The sequence below is a fragment of the Triturus cristatus genome, chromosome 11 (genome assembly GCF_964204655.1).
Source record: "Triturus cristatus chromosome 11, aTriCri1.1, whole genome shotgun sequence".
Lineage (NCBI taxonomy): Eukaryota > Metazoa > Chordata > Amphibia > Caudata > Salamandridae > Triturus > Triturus cristatus.
In genome coordinates, this window is record NC_140594.1 from 940422940 (window position 1) to 940438014 (window position 15075).

The 15075-nt window shown below is 44.1% G+C and overlaps 1 protein-coding gene across 1 annotated transcript in view; it reads left to right on the plus strand.

The window, feature by feature from the left end:
• The window catches only part of ADGRA2 (adhesion G protein-coupled receptor A2), a 511074-nt gene that overhangs the window by 401024 nt on the left and 94975 nt on the right, over positions 1 to 15075 (plus strand). The window contains exons 6-7 of the mRNA XM_085634945.1: positions 5460 to 5623; positions 6654 to 6867. Coding sequence (XP_085491071.1) covers positions 5460 to 5623; positions 6654 to 6867 — 378 coding nt within the window. The remainder of the gene's footprint in view (positions 1 to 5459; positions 5624 to 6653; positions 6868 to 15075) is intronic.

Here is a 15075-nt window from a genome sequence, read left to right on the forward strand (position 1 = left end):
TATGAAGTTTCCTAATTTCCTCATTTACTACAGTCTCCTCAGTAGGCATACTGTCAGTTTTTTACTGTGATTCAATGAAGAAGGCATTCAGATGTGTCACACATTTGCCATAAATTCAGAATGTTAGCACTCTAGTTGCTCATTAGATCACTGTAGTAAAGCTACTGCTCACCAGGGAAGTCTACTGCTGGTATTGAAAGTGCATGTTTCAGTCTGCATGTCAGAATTCTTTAATGAAATAGAAGAGGATTTGAGAAGTCACTCAAAATGTGCCCTAATTTTTCTTTCTGCAGCACTAATCATACATTCTATGGCAAAATGAACCCTCTCATTTTGTTCCTTTTTAAATTAAATGTTTTAAGAGTTACCACTTTATTCCAATCAAGATGGCTTCAGGTGTGCCATACGTTTATCATAAGTAGGAGTGGCAGCGCTCTAGTTGTTCTTTGGAACACTCTGGGAAGCTGCAGTAGAACACAAAGGAATCAATTGACAGTCTCTGCCCTTGTTGGATGTACATGTTTTACTGAGAATGTCAGACTTCATTCTCACATGACTGAGAAAGATAATGTGAATTTACAGAAAATATGCTCTCAGTTTAGCTTATAGATCACCTTCCAAACCTCTGTGGGAAAAGCATGTGAAAATAGTTTTCTCTCAAACATGATTCATGATATCCCAGCAGAAGGCCTTTTCACATGGTAAAATCACCTTAGAACATACCACAATTCCTAAAATGAATATGGTGCCATCAACAAATGATTTATAATGTAGCTAAAGTCTTAAAACCTTCTATTAACTGCAATGCTTTTTAATGCGGTGCTATCATGTATATTGGTCCCAAGATGGCTGCCAACACTTCTTGGATGAAGTGCTGACAGCCAATCAGATCTCATGATGAGATGTGTGGTTAGGCTCCGCCCAGATATATATGTGATTTTACTTTTGATTTTCTCAGGATCTACTGAACGGATTTACACCATATATGCAAAAGGCAGATGCCTGACCGGAGGACTACCTCTTTGCCAAATTTCAAGTAATTCTGTTCAGCCGTTCGGGCTGTACCTTCGACTAAAGGTCCTATGGGAAAATGCATGGGGAAAACCTGTTTTGGGACCCCCCTTTTTTCTCAGCCCCCGCTTGACGAATCACCCCGAGACTTTCAGGGTAGGAGCTGAGCGGAGCGCCCCATTAGTTTTGAAAATTTCTCGAAGATAAGTCAACCGGCGTCAAAGTTATTCAAAATAGAATTTTCTGATTTCCTATGGGAACTCGGTCCTAACTATAACTATCTACTGGTGACCGCCAGTAGATAATGTATATATATATATATATTCCAAAGCCGCGTGGCCCCCTATGCATGCGGGGTGGTGCGTCCTTCACGGCAGGGCCACCGCTTGTAAATTAAAGCTCCCGATTGCCCATTAGGCAAGGACGCACTCGGCAGCAACACAAAGCCTTTATAGGGTATGGACTGGAACTGGCATTACGATTCCTTTTTCAGTTCAAAGTCGAAATAGCCGGACGCGTTTCATTGCTTAATGTGCTTTCCTCAAAGGCTCGACAGTCTTTGTGCTCGTTCTGACACACTCCTCTTTATTTAGTTGATTGTCCGCCCTCTGATGGGCTCGCGTTGGTTCCTGGGCATTGTAGTGAGTGTCAGTTGATAAAACGCCAAATGGATGCACTCAATCATGCCACAGGTAAAATATTTAAAGCCTTCAGATTGGCCTCGAAATGTCATGTCTGTCCTAAATCCCTTCCGTTGTTGTCCCACATGTGTGGCTCGGTAGATTCCAAAGCTGCATGGCCCCCTATGCTCGCAGGGTGGTGCGTCCTTCACGGCAGGGCCGCTGCGTTTAAATTAAAGCAAGTTGTGGTTGGCTGAGTGCAATGCTCTGCGAGAAAGGTGTCTTTTGATTTTATAGCAGATATAAGTCATTTGAGTGGCCCTAAACGGTATTGTCAGAGCGTTAAACTTTATTAATAGATTGACGGGAAGCCAGTGAAGGCTTTTCAAGCCATTTCATATTGATTGCCATTTGGGAATATTCAGAACCAGTCTGGCTGCCATGTTCTGGCTGATCCATGAGGTACTCCGCAATTGACCTCTCTATACTCTCATGTAAAAGGGGGGAGAAGTGCTGCTTGCTTTCGGTTGGAAAGAAAAGATTTGATCTATTTCCAAACAGTGCTGACAATTCCTGCTTTTTCCAGAAGAATGTCATGCAACAACACTGTATCAAAAGCTGCCGATAGGTCTTGCAGAATCAGGATGGTTATGTGCCCAGATCGAGACAGGTTTTGATAAACTCAGTCACTTCTAAAGTGCCATCTCTGCACTGAATCTCGATTGGAAACCACATTGCGAGGGATGTAGCACATTATTTACCTCGATAAAGTTGCTCATCTGGTAGTTAACTACAGCTTTCAGCATCTTCCCACAGGCAGGAAGAAGCGCAATAGGTCTATAGCTGGCAGGACATGTGGGGTCCAAGTTAGTTTTTTAAAAAAAAGGTAAGAACCAACACCTCCTTCCAACATGCAGGCACTGAACCAGACCTCAATATGCACACCTGCACTTGCCTCAAGAGCTGTTTCCATTCCATGTACCCACACGTGTAAACATAGAAGCACTTTCGTTTTTTAAAATGATGAAAGGGTTTGTGGATTAATGTGTAGCAGTAACTTGGATGATGTCATCAGTGATATCAGTTAACATGTTATGAGTGATGTACTGTGTGAGGTCATAGCAGTGCATGATGGTGATGCACGTCTTAGTTAGTATATACATATATATACACACACACACACACACACACACATATATATATATATATATATATATATGAGAGAGAGAGAGAGAGAGAGAGAGAGAGAGAGAGAAATATATAGCTATGTATATGATATATGTGTGTGTGTATGTGCACTGACTTTTAGATAATGTTTTTTTTTTTTTGGTACAGTGTGTGCATTCATGCAAAAAACATTCACCAACTAAATAACCAAGGTCAGCAGCCAGTGCATACTCCATGTGTAGACTTTATCAGCAAAGGTTTTTCACCAGAACCAGAGAACAAGATCCAGTGGTATAAAATCTGGTTTGCATGATCTGAACCCAGATGTAGCTCACTATCCAGTGAGTCATCTGTTAGACAGGCTGGAGTAGCATTAGTCAGTATTTTTATGGAAAGGAAAGTGCATTCAATAGCATCCTGGAACATTCTCTCTGCTTAAGCCATGGGGCCAAAAAAAAAAAAAACTACCAAGAAAAGGCTCAGGTTATATTGTCTTATAAGGGATTGTGAAGACCACCAGTGAGCACCGTTTGTAGCAACACATTACTGCGGTGGACCAATGACAAGAGAGATGAGAAACACGTAAGAGTGTGCGCTGCTTCAGAGTTATTCCATACACAACGCTGCACGGACCAGGTGGATTTCAGCGGTTTCCTAACGTGGCTGCACTGTTCCAGCTTGGGCTCTGCTCGTAGACGTTCATCCCAAGCATATGACTCTACATCAAAAGAAATCTCCTTCAACACTTCTGCAGTTGGAACCATTGTATGAGCAGTGTTTTACCCAGTGAAAGAAGCGTAGTTTGCTAAAATGTTGCGAAACTACAGAGGAGCTTTGTCGCATCTTGCTTTATGAAGGGTACACAATGTTTTGGGAGTAACCTCTCAATCACTGAAAGCCTGTGGAATTTTTCCACACATTTTTTGATCAAGACCAAATAAGAGTTTTGCAAATTTGTTGCGGGAGCCAGCTAGATGGCTGAAGAGGGTGAATGAAAGCTGATAGATTCCTACTACTAACTCCGCTCTAGCTCCTTTGTGAGTCATGTAGTTATCTCTCTCCCTGCTTCAGTAATGTTTTTTGCTTGGAGTGCAGCATCATTGTCACTGTTAACTGCTATTCCATTGGAGGATCTCCCTTCTGCTTGTCCACTGTCGCCAGCTGCTAGGGTTACCACACCCGGCAAAACTTGTAAACTGTGCAGAATCCCACCGCTTAGAAAGGGATGAAGGCCAGCTCGATGAGCCGGGTGTCCCTATGGCTGTGTAGTTATACATACCTATAAGAGATAGATCACAGTAAAGGGTATGGCCAATGCAGTCCTAAAGCCTTCCAAATGAAGTTCACCTTATCCCCACCAGCACACAGAGGGACTTACTTACAAACCCCTTGCATCGCTGGTGCGTCAGTTGTTATGTGATTAAAAAGGGCCACACTGGCTGTGCCAGGGGCTTTTAAATAAGCCCCAGAGGGAGCACTCCAGAAGAGCAGTTTGAGGAGCGGTGCAGAATGGATGGTGCAAAGCTAACCTTCCCTGACTTGCATCAGGCGGGAAACGCCTGCCAGGAGTAAAGTGGAAAACTCATTACGCTTCTTGGCCCAGTCCCAGAAAGTCTGCCTCATGCCGGGGAAAGAGATGGCTGTTTCTTCTGGAACGCGCCATGTTTACAGACGTTCGGCTCCCATAGGCATGGCCGCACCAAGTTCAGATCCAATATCATAAACATTTCCCAGGGTGCACGGCAGAACATTGCAAGTGCCCAATCTAAATAAATGAGGAGGTGGGATGAAAAAAGTCACTGGCTGCAAGGGATTCTGGGAACTTTGAACTGGTCTTAAACTATGTTTTCCAAAAGCAACAGCTCGTTCAGTCAGAATGGTGCATGTGACGAAATTTACATTCCTGCCTTGCCAAAGGGGTCACAAAAGTCAGTGAAAATATCCCTTTCTTGAGTACTCCTCAAGGGGTGGGGATTCATACCACGATCTGCTGAGTTTAGGGTCGAACTAGGGTTTGTGCTGGTGTGAAGAGGTGAAACGTCAATATATATTAATAATGATAGAAACAACGACACCGGCATACCAATATGAACGCCCCCACATACAGCTTACACCATACTGTGAACTCCCCTTAGATAGGGTGGGGTCATTATCACCCAACGTCGTGATACTGACTGCATCAGCTTCAGAAGGATGAATCATTTCTTTAATGTAGTGCTTTTATATAATGCCACAATTCTACCCTTTCAGAGTGCTGTGAAAAAGGCGTTGATACTATCCTCGTTAATGGGAATCCACTTCATGACCTCAGAAGGGTGCACGGCTGGATTAGCCCTGTTGGGGTTCAAATGTGCCTGTAGATCCCTTCAGAGGGTACCAGTGAGCTTTCAACGAGCCCCCAAGCCATCTCCTGGAAGCTGCATGGGATGTGCTAGGCTATACACCTGTGACCTGCAGATGGCACACAGACACTGAACCCACTTATCTGTCTCAAGAACTAACCGTGTTAGCTCCAATCCATGGTCCTACACCATAAGGAGGTTTTGTGCCTTATAATGTTCTTACACCCTCCTGCTTCTCTCTCTCCCTTCCACTTTGTTTCTATCAACTCTGGATTTTTCTTCTGGTTCTAACTCTTAATTTTCCTATTTTCTGTTTTAGGGATTTTTCCACAGACTACCTGACTTGTGACTGTAACCTACGCTGGGTGGTCTCCTGGTCAAAGAACAGCTCTGTCCAGATCTCGGACCGGACGCTCTGTGTGTACCCCAGCCTCCTGCAGGACATGCGACTAAGGAGCTTGAGGGAGCGGCAGCTGAGCTGCAGTGAGTATCCACAGCACCTGCTCCTGCTGGGCATCTTGTCCACCCAGGGGAGGCAGCTGACCAGTTATACGTGACGTAAAAGGACCTTCCTGTTGTGGTGCCCTGACCGAGTACACAGAGTGAGAGAGAAAAAGCTCACTGTCAGCATCTGATCTAGTATCCTTCCTAAATTGACCCCTTGTTTGATTGTGGTACAAAATTTCCATGTTCCGAATTGACATGTGCTCCCTAACAAGTTCTCCATAGTGCTCAAGGCTTCCTTGCACATGTTCCCATTCACACGTCCATTTGAGAGTCTGAGGCAGGTGTTGGAACGCAGTCCCACTGCAGTGTATGTGTCGGTGTGCTCTGTCTTATTGAATATTGGAAAGCCTTCTTTAGTAGCAGTCCCTCAAACTCTGAGAGTTTTATTCTTTTCATCAGTAGAGGTTCTGTCCTGGATGTGGGGGTAGGTAACAGTCGGGTGTATCACTTCACATATGTTAACTCACAGGGAAGGGCCTTGAGCCCGTCACTGCCTCGGTCACATTGTAGTGAAAGCCGGTGTATATGTAAAATGGTGGAAGTCCTATCAAGCTCATTGTTCTTTAAATTGATGAACTCTGGGCAAAGATTCAGTTATGATTGAATGAAAGTAAAAAAATAACACTGTCCTTAGTCAATAATATTCAAAACCAAGAAAAACAAAAAAGATATTTCGGATCACAAACATCAGAACATTTCAGTATCCTCCCTTTCTAATTCTGCTAACAATTATGTAGCACCCATCTCTGATGCCACTCCAGTAACTATTCAGCAGGCTTATTAAATGCTTAATGATGCTGTACGTACTCCCCCTGCAGTAGCCCTAGTTCATAGTGTAACCATTTTGCTATTAAGGGACGGAGACTGATCCTTTCTTCTACAAGCATTAATAAACTGCTCATGTGCTCTCCCTGCTCTTCCATGTGTGCGCCTGTTTCCTGACAAATCTAGTATAAATGTATGTGTGCATTACAATCACAGGTCCTTTGTCCTTTCTGTCCCACAGTAGGCCCCCCAGAGCTGCACACCCACCACCTCATCCCTTCCCTGACCCAGGTGGTCTTCCAAGGGGACAGGCTGCCATTCCAGTGTTCTGCCAGCTACCTGGATAACACCACCCACATCCAGTGGTACCACAACAGAGAGCCGGTGGAAGAAGATGAAGAGATGGGGATCATACTGGAGGATAGCATTATCCATGACTGCACATTCATCACCAGGTTGGTAGAGTGCTGGGTGTGAAGATATTCCCCCTTGCAGCCACTGAAACTTCAAGCGCTGTAAAACACAATCACATTCTTCACAAACTTCAAACTCACTAGCACAGACTTTGGGCCTAAGTCAGAAATCTCTGAATATTTAACATAAATGCAAGTCAAAATTAGCTGAGGCAGCCTCCATCCAAAACCGACACATACCCAATGGGAAAATATTCTGAAAAATAATTTCCTTTCTTAAGAGGCAAATGATTACATCAAATCATTTACTGGCATCGGCCTTGAGTCTGTGGCAGAATAATCACTGCTTTGGGATGTGGGACAAAAAAGGATGTGATGCATGAAGGAGATTTCTAAGCTTACCTCGCATCTGTGTTCTCTCCCCCGCTTGTCTCAAAAGACACCATTGGAATGTACATTTTTGTCTTCATGTGACCAGAAAATGTTGTCACATTCTGCAGTTTCATACTCACATCCCAAGTGCCTACTATCGGTAGTTCACAGATTGTATCTTTTTCTTGATCAGGAGCACACAGACAACCCCACAAGCCAGAGTTTATCTTTGCACAATCTGTTTTCCAGCTCTCACAGATACCAGCTTTTGCATAACACCAAATCATGCCTTGACGACTACTGATCAGCAAGCATTGTAGTCTCTGTGTGTACATAGTTACCTAATAACCAACAATGATCCTGTGACCTCATATTCAAGGCTATCATATTAGCAGGTTGTAGAAAAATATTAAGTTACTGGAGAACATGAAATTTCAAGCACCAAAAGGACATAATGTAGCAGTGACAGAAGTAGAATATGTGATGTTACATCGCATGCGCTGCAACGCAAGCCATTACATCGTGAGTCGTTTCTACGACTTGCTGTAGAGGGCACGCTGGAGTTAGGAATAGTATAATTTACTATTCCAATTCCAGCGTGTGCAACAGTAGGGAAGGTGTTGGAATATAAATTATGCAATTCCTTAGTTTAGGGCGCCCCCTACAGCAAGTCCTAGAAATGACTTGAGATGTAATGGCTTGCTTTGTAACAACAGGGGTGAGGGGGGAGATGGGGGATAGAAAAGAAAAAAGAAAGAGAACAAAGAAAACGTACCTGGTGGTCGCTTCACAAACTACCACCTCTTCGCCGCCTCTCCTCCATCGCAGGAAGCACCTGGGCTCCCCTAAGCCAATCACAAAGCTGCAATGCCGCATTGTGTTCGTTTCACCTAAGCCAATCACAACACTGCAATGCAGTGTTGTGATTGGTCTGAGTGCAGTGGTTCGCCACTCAGACGGAGACAGGGAGCCTGTGCCTTTTCCCCACCCAGGCTGTAATGCAGCCTGGGTGGAGAACATGCAAAGTACACATGAATGTTTGACTGGGCCAAGACGGCCAGCCAAACAGTCAAGAGCACATAGAGTGTGCTTAAGACTCCTTCCCCTGACCCCTGCTCTGGCCAGCGCCGCCCCTCCCCGCACCTAGGAATGGAAAAATAAAATGATTATAACATTCCGTTATTATCATTGTATTTTTCCTCTGCACTGCTTTTAAAGCAGTGGGGCAAAGCGCCTCTGCCTTAGCGGAGGAGCCGCCCCTGTATGGAAGTGTCGAGCAGCAAAACGGAATTATTACGCATTCTGTATGAATTGACTTCCTGTTCGCGAAATGTTAGGGTTTTAGTATTAGTGTGGGCAAGGAGTGTTATATATTGTATTGTATTGCATTTGAATTTGTTTAGGGCTTACTACACCTTGTGAGACTTTGGAGCACTTTGTGCCGGGCAGTAAGCTGATCTAGAGGCCAACGTTAGTGTTTTTTTCAGTGGTTATTGGGATTATTCTTGTGCGCTTAAGGAAATCATTCAATGTATTTACTCCAGTTTCTATGTGGTAGATTAAATTAATAGGATTTTGGTGTGATCTTTAGTGGTGGGGGTATTTAAATTCATGCAAATGATTGGCGGTAATAATAGATTACCTGCAGGAGATTATTTGTGTGGTTGCAGAGATATGACTTTTAAAGGAGCGGTTGTGATCTTTGAAATTCGGTGCGAGCAATTTTCTGAAACACAATAATAGGGATTAAGGTGAAAATGCATGTGATTTAGCGTGGGCTGTGCTCAGAGAGAGGAGGCATACAGAGGATGGAGAATAAAGGGGGGGTGATTTGAAATTAAAAGGGAAGGCAACAATCAAAATGTTTAATTCAATTTTCACTGAAATATAAAGGATACATTTTCAAATTTAATGCAAATTTAGGATACAAAACGGTAATAAGAAGCAACCATATGTGCATATGAAATAACGCTATATTAGCTACGTTTGATTACCATTAGAATCTGGAGGATGGTCTATCTCTTTAAAGGCTGCTGCTAGACCACCGCTTAAGCAAGCAAGTTCAATACCGTCTCCCACCACACCCTCTGCACAGGACTCCACGATGCCGGCATCTGTGACAAACGCCCTAGAATAGATTTGCTCCTTACTCTGCAGCTGAATGCAGAGAGTCAGACTTCAACTGTTCAACTCAGAACCCACAGAGATCAGCTGCGGAGGGCCTCAGGGATCCTCCCTGAACTCCACCTTCTTCAACATGTACATGGCCCCACGTGCGGCCATCGTCAGAAGCCACGGACTCAACATCATCCCCTACACCATCGACACCCAGCTGATTCTCTCCCTCACAGGTGAACCTACAGCCACCAAGAGCAACTTCCACAATGGAATGAAGGCAGTCGCCACCTGGATGGATGATAGCTGCCTCATGCTTAATTCAGACAAGGCTGAAGTCATCATCCTGGGGTCCTCCACGTATGTCTGAGATGACTCTTGTTGGCCCGCAGCACTCGGAATCCCCCCACAGACCACGCACGAAACCTTGGCATCACGCTTGACTCCTCACTCTCAATGAACATCCAAATCAACGCTGTTTCGTCTTCCTGCTTCCGCACGCTCCGCCTCCTTCGTAAGACCTTTCAGTCAATCCCCACTGAGTCCAGGAACATGCTCACCCATGAACTCATCAGCAGCAGACTCGACTACAGCAATGCACCACGCAGAAACTAAAGAAACCTGCAGACCATCCAGAACACCTCCGCCACACTCATCCTGAAGATTCCCTGTAGCAACCACATCACTTGCCAGTGACTCCTTCACTGGCTACCTGTCAACAAAAGAATCCCATTCAGGCTTCTCACACATACCTACAACGCCCTTCACAACGCCAGACCTGCATCAATCACTGCCACTCCTTCTACACTAGCACCAGACGGCTTCACTCTGCCCAACTGGCCCTGGCCACCATGCCACAGATCCGCAAGACCTACCTTGCTGCGAAGACCTGGAACTCCCGGCCTCTAAACCTCAGGCAATCACCATCGCTGCCACAATTCAGGAAGGACCTCAAGACCTGGCTGTTCGACTGAACCGCAAACCCACCAACCCTACTCAGTGCCTTGAGACCCTCACAGGTGAGTAGTCGCGCTTTATAAGATTACTGAGTGATGGATTGATTGATTGAGTAAGAACAGCTAATCAGCTCAAGGGAAGTGTAAAGTAATAGCTGGATGAATATATAGGGAAATGTCGAGAGATTTAGGCTGTGCTCAAAGGCAGTAGTAACCTCATGATCACAGCAACGTCATAGAGTATAATAGGACAAATATTGCAAAAAATTGAAAAGGAGATTCTGCAAATTCTGGAACAGATGTCTTCTGATGTCACCCTTATAGTTTGGCTCACTGTATTCATTTCGAAAGTAAAGTGGTACATGAAGTCAGTTACTTAGCAGGTTCTTACACAGGAACTTGTTTCTGTCAAAAATGACATGTCTGTATATGGGGACATTATACATGTACATGATTTCAGAAACTCAGCAGGATGTAGATGCTGCAGAAAGTAAACTCCTCAGTAAACCCTCAGGCCTACATCACTGATTGGTGTAGACTGGTGCTGTCAGTGAAGGAGTTGAATTGGTTTCCCTGAGAAATTGACATGCAATTATTTATGTACAAAACACAAATACATGTTGTTATTTACTTGGCAGGGTGCAGCTGCATTGTAAGGATTCGGGCAGCACACTGACATGAGCCCCGCCTGCTGCCAACTGTATTGGGGAAGGGTATAGTGCTTTATGATGGGCACACCCAACCCAGCCTGCAGCCACTTGCCCCTTTCCTGTGGGGTTCCAGCTTTCTTTTTTTGGGGGGGGGGGGGGGGTTGATATAGTGCAAACTTGACACAAGGGTATCCGGTATCAGGCCCTTTACATGAGCACCATTTGTGTTATATAAGGATACATTAATTTTTTTTAGGCATGGGGAGATTAAGTGATTTACTCAGAATAACAGGATGTTGAGCGTTGTTGCCGAAACTCAAACCCGGTTCCCCGGATTTGAGGTCAGCCACCCTAGCCATTGGGCCACATCCTCTCCCCCAGCTTTGTTACTTTATTGATTAAGATATATGTAATTAGGGTTTTACTGAAAAGCGGAGTTTTCTGAGATGCTCTTATTGTCTTTCCATCATGTAGTTATCTTAATGTCTGCGCTACCTTATTGCAGTGCAACATTAAGACTGTATAGTCCACTGATCATAGCTGGCGACACACTATACTGAATTCGTTTCTATGTGTAAAGACTATTTCATAGATATAAAGACACTTTGTTTGGCTCACAATGTCCTCCATCCACCCTAGTAAAGCCCTAGGATTGCAGTGCCCCACTCTCCAGCCCATAGGGTTGGTCATTTCTCTTGTAGCGTGCCTCCCTCATGGCTCCGCTTCAGAGGTAAGATACAGTTACTTGTGGATAAGAGACTGCCAGGACTTTGTGCTCAGTCTCCTTACCTTTGCATCTTCCCACAGCCGATGCTGTGAGCTTGAGCCTCTGGATGTGTCAAACACAACTCCTTGGCAGAAGGATAAGGGCGGTACTGTACCATGCGCGGATACCATATAAAACCACAAAATAAATAAAAATGAATCAACAGATATTTTAATGGCTTTCATTGCTTTTATAAACATTCCTTTCTCTTAACTTTGCCTGCTCATTCCCTCTTCTTGCTCTTTTTCTTCGCCTCACACTAAACTGGGTTCAGCTTTCAGTTGGAATTTCCCCTATTGTTCTCAGATTCCTTCCTACCTATTGTGCCATCCTGTAATAGATTATGTTTTCTGATGACAGTTCTTCTTTGCTCCATTTTGTTCTTCAGCCTATCACACAAGGTGGATCTCGGTGGCCTTGTCTCTATACCCATTCAGTTGTCAGCCTCTTGCTTCCGCTACCAATGGTTGGATTTTATTGGCAATATGTTTGGCATTGGCACATCTGGTCACTCGTTTCGCAAGGGCCTCTGAATAGCACCAAATTCGATCCGCCAGCATCTAGCTGAAAACCTGAAACTACAAATGCAAACCATCCTGTGGCTCATCAATCTAGAAAAGCAGAAGTATATCAAATTTGGGGTACTCTCTATTCACCATGCAATTATAGAATTGATTTATATATATTTTTTTTAATTAATAGTTGGGTTTTGAAATCTGCAAACACTTTACAGGAGGAAATCTTGCCTCCATAGCAGAGATGGGGGAAAGCCTGAGTTCTGATTATGTTAAAATTCGAGCCTTGAAACCCTCAGGGTAACAGCAATGACATCGGGATAGTAAACCTTAGAGAGCAGAGGTATCCGTAAGTCCTGCATCGTGCTAAACCCTAACTAATCACAATCCAATAAACTGCTGTGGTAGTGAGATAAAAGCCAATTGAGTGTAAGTTTACAAAGCCGCTCTACGTGGACTTGTGCGTTACATATAGAGTGCGCCAGTCACAGACCCCAACAGGGAAGATGACCAGGTGTCCCGAATGTCCCAGGACAGCCCGGATCTTTCATCATCGGTCTGAGCTAATTTCACTAACTCAAGTCCCGGTTTTCAGGGAGGATTTACTGAATACATTTAGTGGCAAGTTTTCGTGTGTTCCAGTGCAGAATTAGTTAGCAGCCCTAGAAGAAAGCAATTTAATTAACACAAATGATACTGTGCATAAAAATGGCATTTATTACCCTCTAGTGCCTTTTTGTCTCTGTTTTATATGTTCAAGAGTACAGTCAACCGAGTCATTCTGTGCCCCCTTGTCGATGCAAAATTGTACTACTTCTATGTTTGTGGGATGTGCCAGTTTTTGATTTTTAAAATCTGGTCACTCTACCCACAAGTTAACTTGTTTACTTGCTTGGGGACAGGCAGGGATTTGGCTGTTGTGCCTGTCATAGATAGGTTTGCCTCCTGGCTGGTTTTATACTGCCATGACCGGTATTTTAATGTTCCTGCCATAAAAAAAATAAGGAATACCACCTAATATCGGTATTTTTTTCCATTATCAGTACATACTTTAAACAGGAAATGTAAGAGGAAAACACTTTAAAAGTGTGTTCCACAGCTTCCTTAATGACTCCTAACTGAAAATTAAAGTAAAATAGAGAGAAAAGCCATGTTAAAAGTGAAAGCAGATAATTTCATTTACAGTTCTACTTAAACTCATGTTCAGCAGGCTTTTTCAGAATCGTAAAAGATGAACAGGTGTATTTCTTTTTGGGAAAGGTGGCACTCTTTGCTGATAAGTAAGGACCAGCCAGGTGTGTATTAGATTCCCCCAAAAACTGGCGAACGGTATGGTCCACCTCCTTGGGAACCTGAACGTTCAACGTTCAGCTCGAACCTGAGGTCGGAGCCATTCTGTGAAAGAAATTACCAAGAGCAGAAAATGTTCTTGAGGTCCTCTTTTGACAGACTGGAATTGCCAGGAGGCCTGGATGATTTGTTTACATTTGGCAACTGTGTTTAAATTAGAAAATGGTTTAGTGAGTATGCTATGCTTCCTGGAGACATTATCCAAACGGTGCTCAGTTCTGGATCCTGAGATGATACATTTTCAGCCCCTCACTGGGGATCAGGTGCTTCCTGGGATTCTGAAGTGCGGGTCTGTTGAAAATTGGGAGGGGGTGCACTCTGGCCTGTGTTAGACACCAACTGCTATTATGCAGATCTGTTGCCAGGACTCTTCAGTACTCCACCATGCCTTCCTCGGTCTAGAACTTGCATGGTGTTGTGTAGCCACCTGCCCAAGACACCCCGGCACAAGTAAAATTGGTCCCACCCTTCAGACCCTCAAAAGTAAATGTGTAACCCCCTGTTCCTGTAGTTATGACTTATCTGGATTGGGGGCGAATAAACGGATTGGGAGAAACACCGAGTTGTTAGTATAGGGACTAGGAAGTGATAATTACTTCATGACGATTACTGGTAAGTAACTGTATTTCCTACATCCAGCCAGGTGAATTGGTCACCTAATGAGCACGCCAAACAGATCTTGCCATATCATATGCAATCAAGAAGATTTAACACGACTAAGGCTGTCACTAAGAGTCACCTGGTATCTTGGCCGTTCTGGCTGCTACCCCCCACTCCCCAGCCGGAATTACCATTACAACGTATCTTGGCAATTTTGAAGGACGTGGGTTAGGTGGAATTTTAGGGAATAACAGGGGGATAGCAGGCTTACTGGCTGACTCCTGCATGTTTAGATCTCGCTTCAATGCCTCGTCAGGGGAAGTAAGCATTATATAAATATAAATGCTTAGGCAGTGCATGCTCTGTCTCTTCGAGACATGCTGTTTCTATTATGTAGGCTTACAGCCCGCCCATCGCTTTCTATTTGCTTCTTAGCGTTCCCTTCTAAAATGCTTGCTTTTTACAGTATTTCATGTGGATACTTTGGTTCTCACCAAATGACAAAGGATGGGGGGGGCTTGACTCCGTTCTTCATATAGGTGTTTCTGGAGTTTTTTGACTTGCTAGAGAAGCATTGGTAAGTTGTTGTTTTATTATAAGAGCAACAATATATGTGTCAAAAACGGCAAAGGGCCCTTCTGTATGCTAATGAAGAGCGAAGAATATCTGGTCAACCAGGAGCAAAGCCCTTTATAAGATGACTACCCACTCATTCTGTAGCAGAAGAATCTCCCTATAGTTTCATATATGGTTTGATGGATGCACATTTTACCAGGAGAGTTTACCCTACTAGGTCTAGATCTAAATTCACCGGTAAAAACTGCAGCACCAGTTGCAGCATCAGGGAACCAAAGCTTGTTCCTGAAACAAGGATACAAGGGAGGCTCAGTGATGTCCATGCAGATGAAGTCCTGGATTGCAGCAGC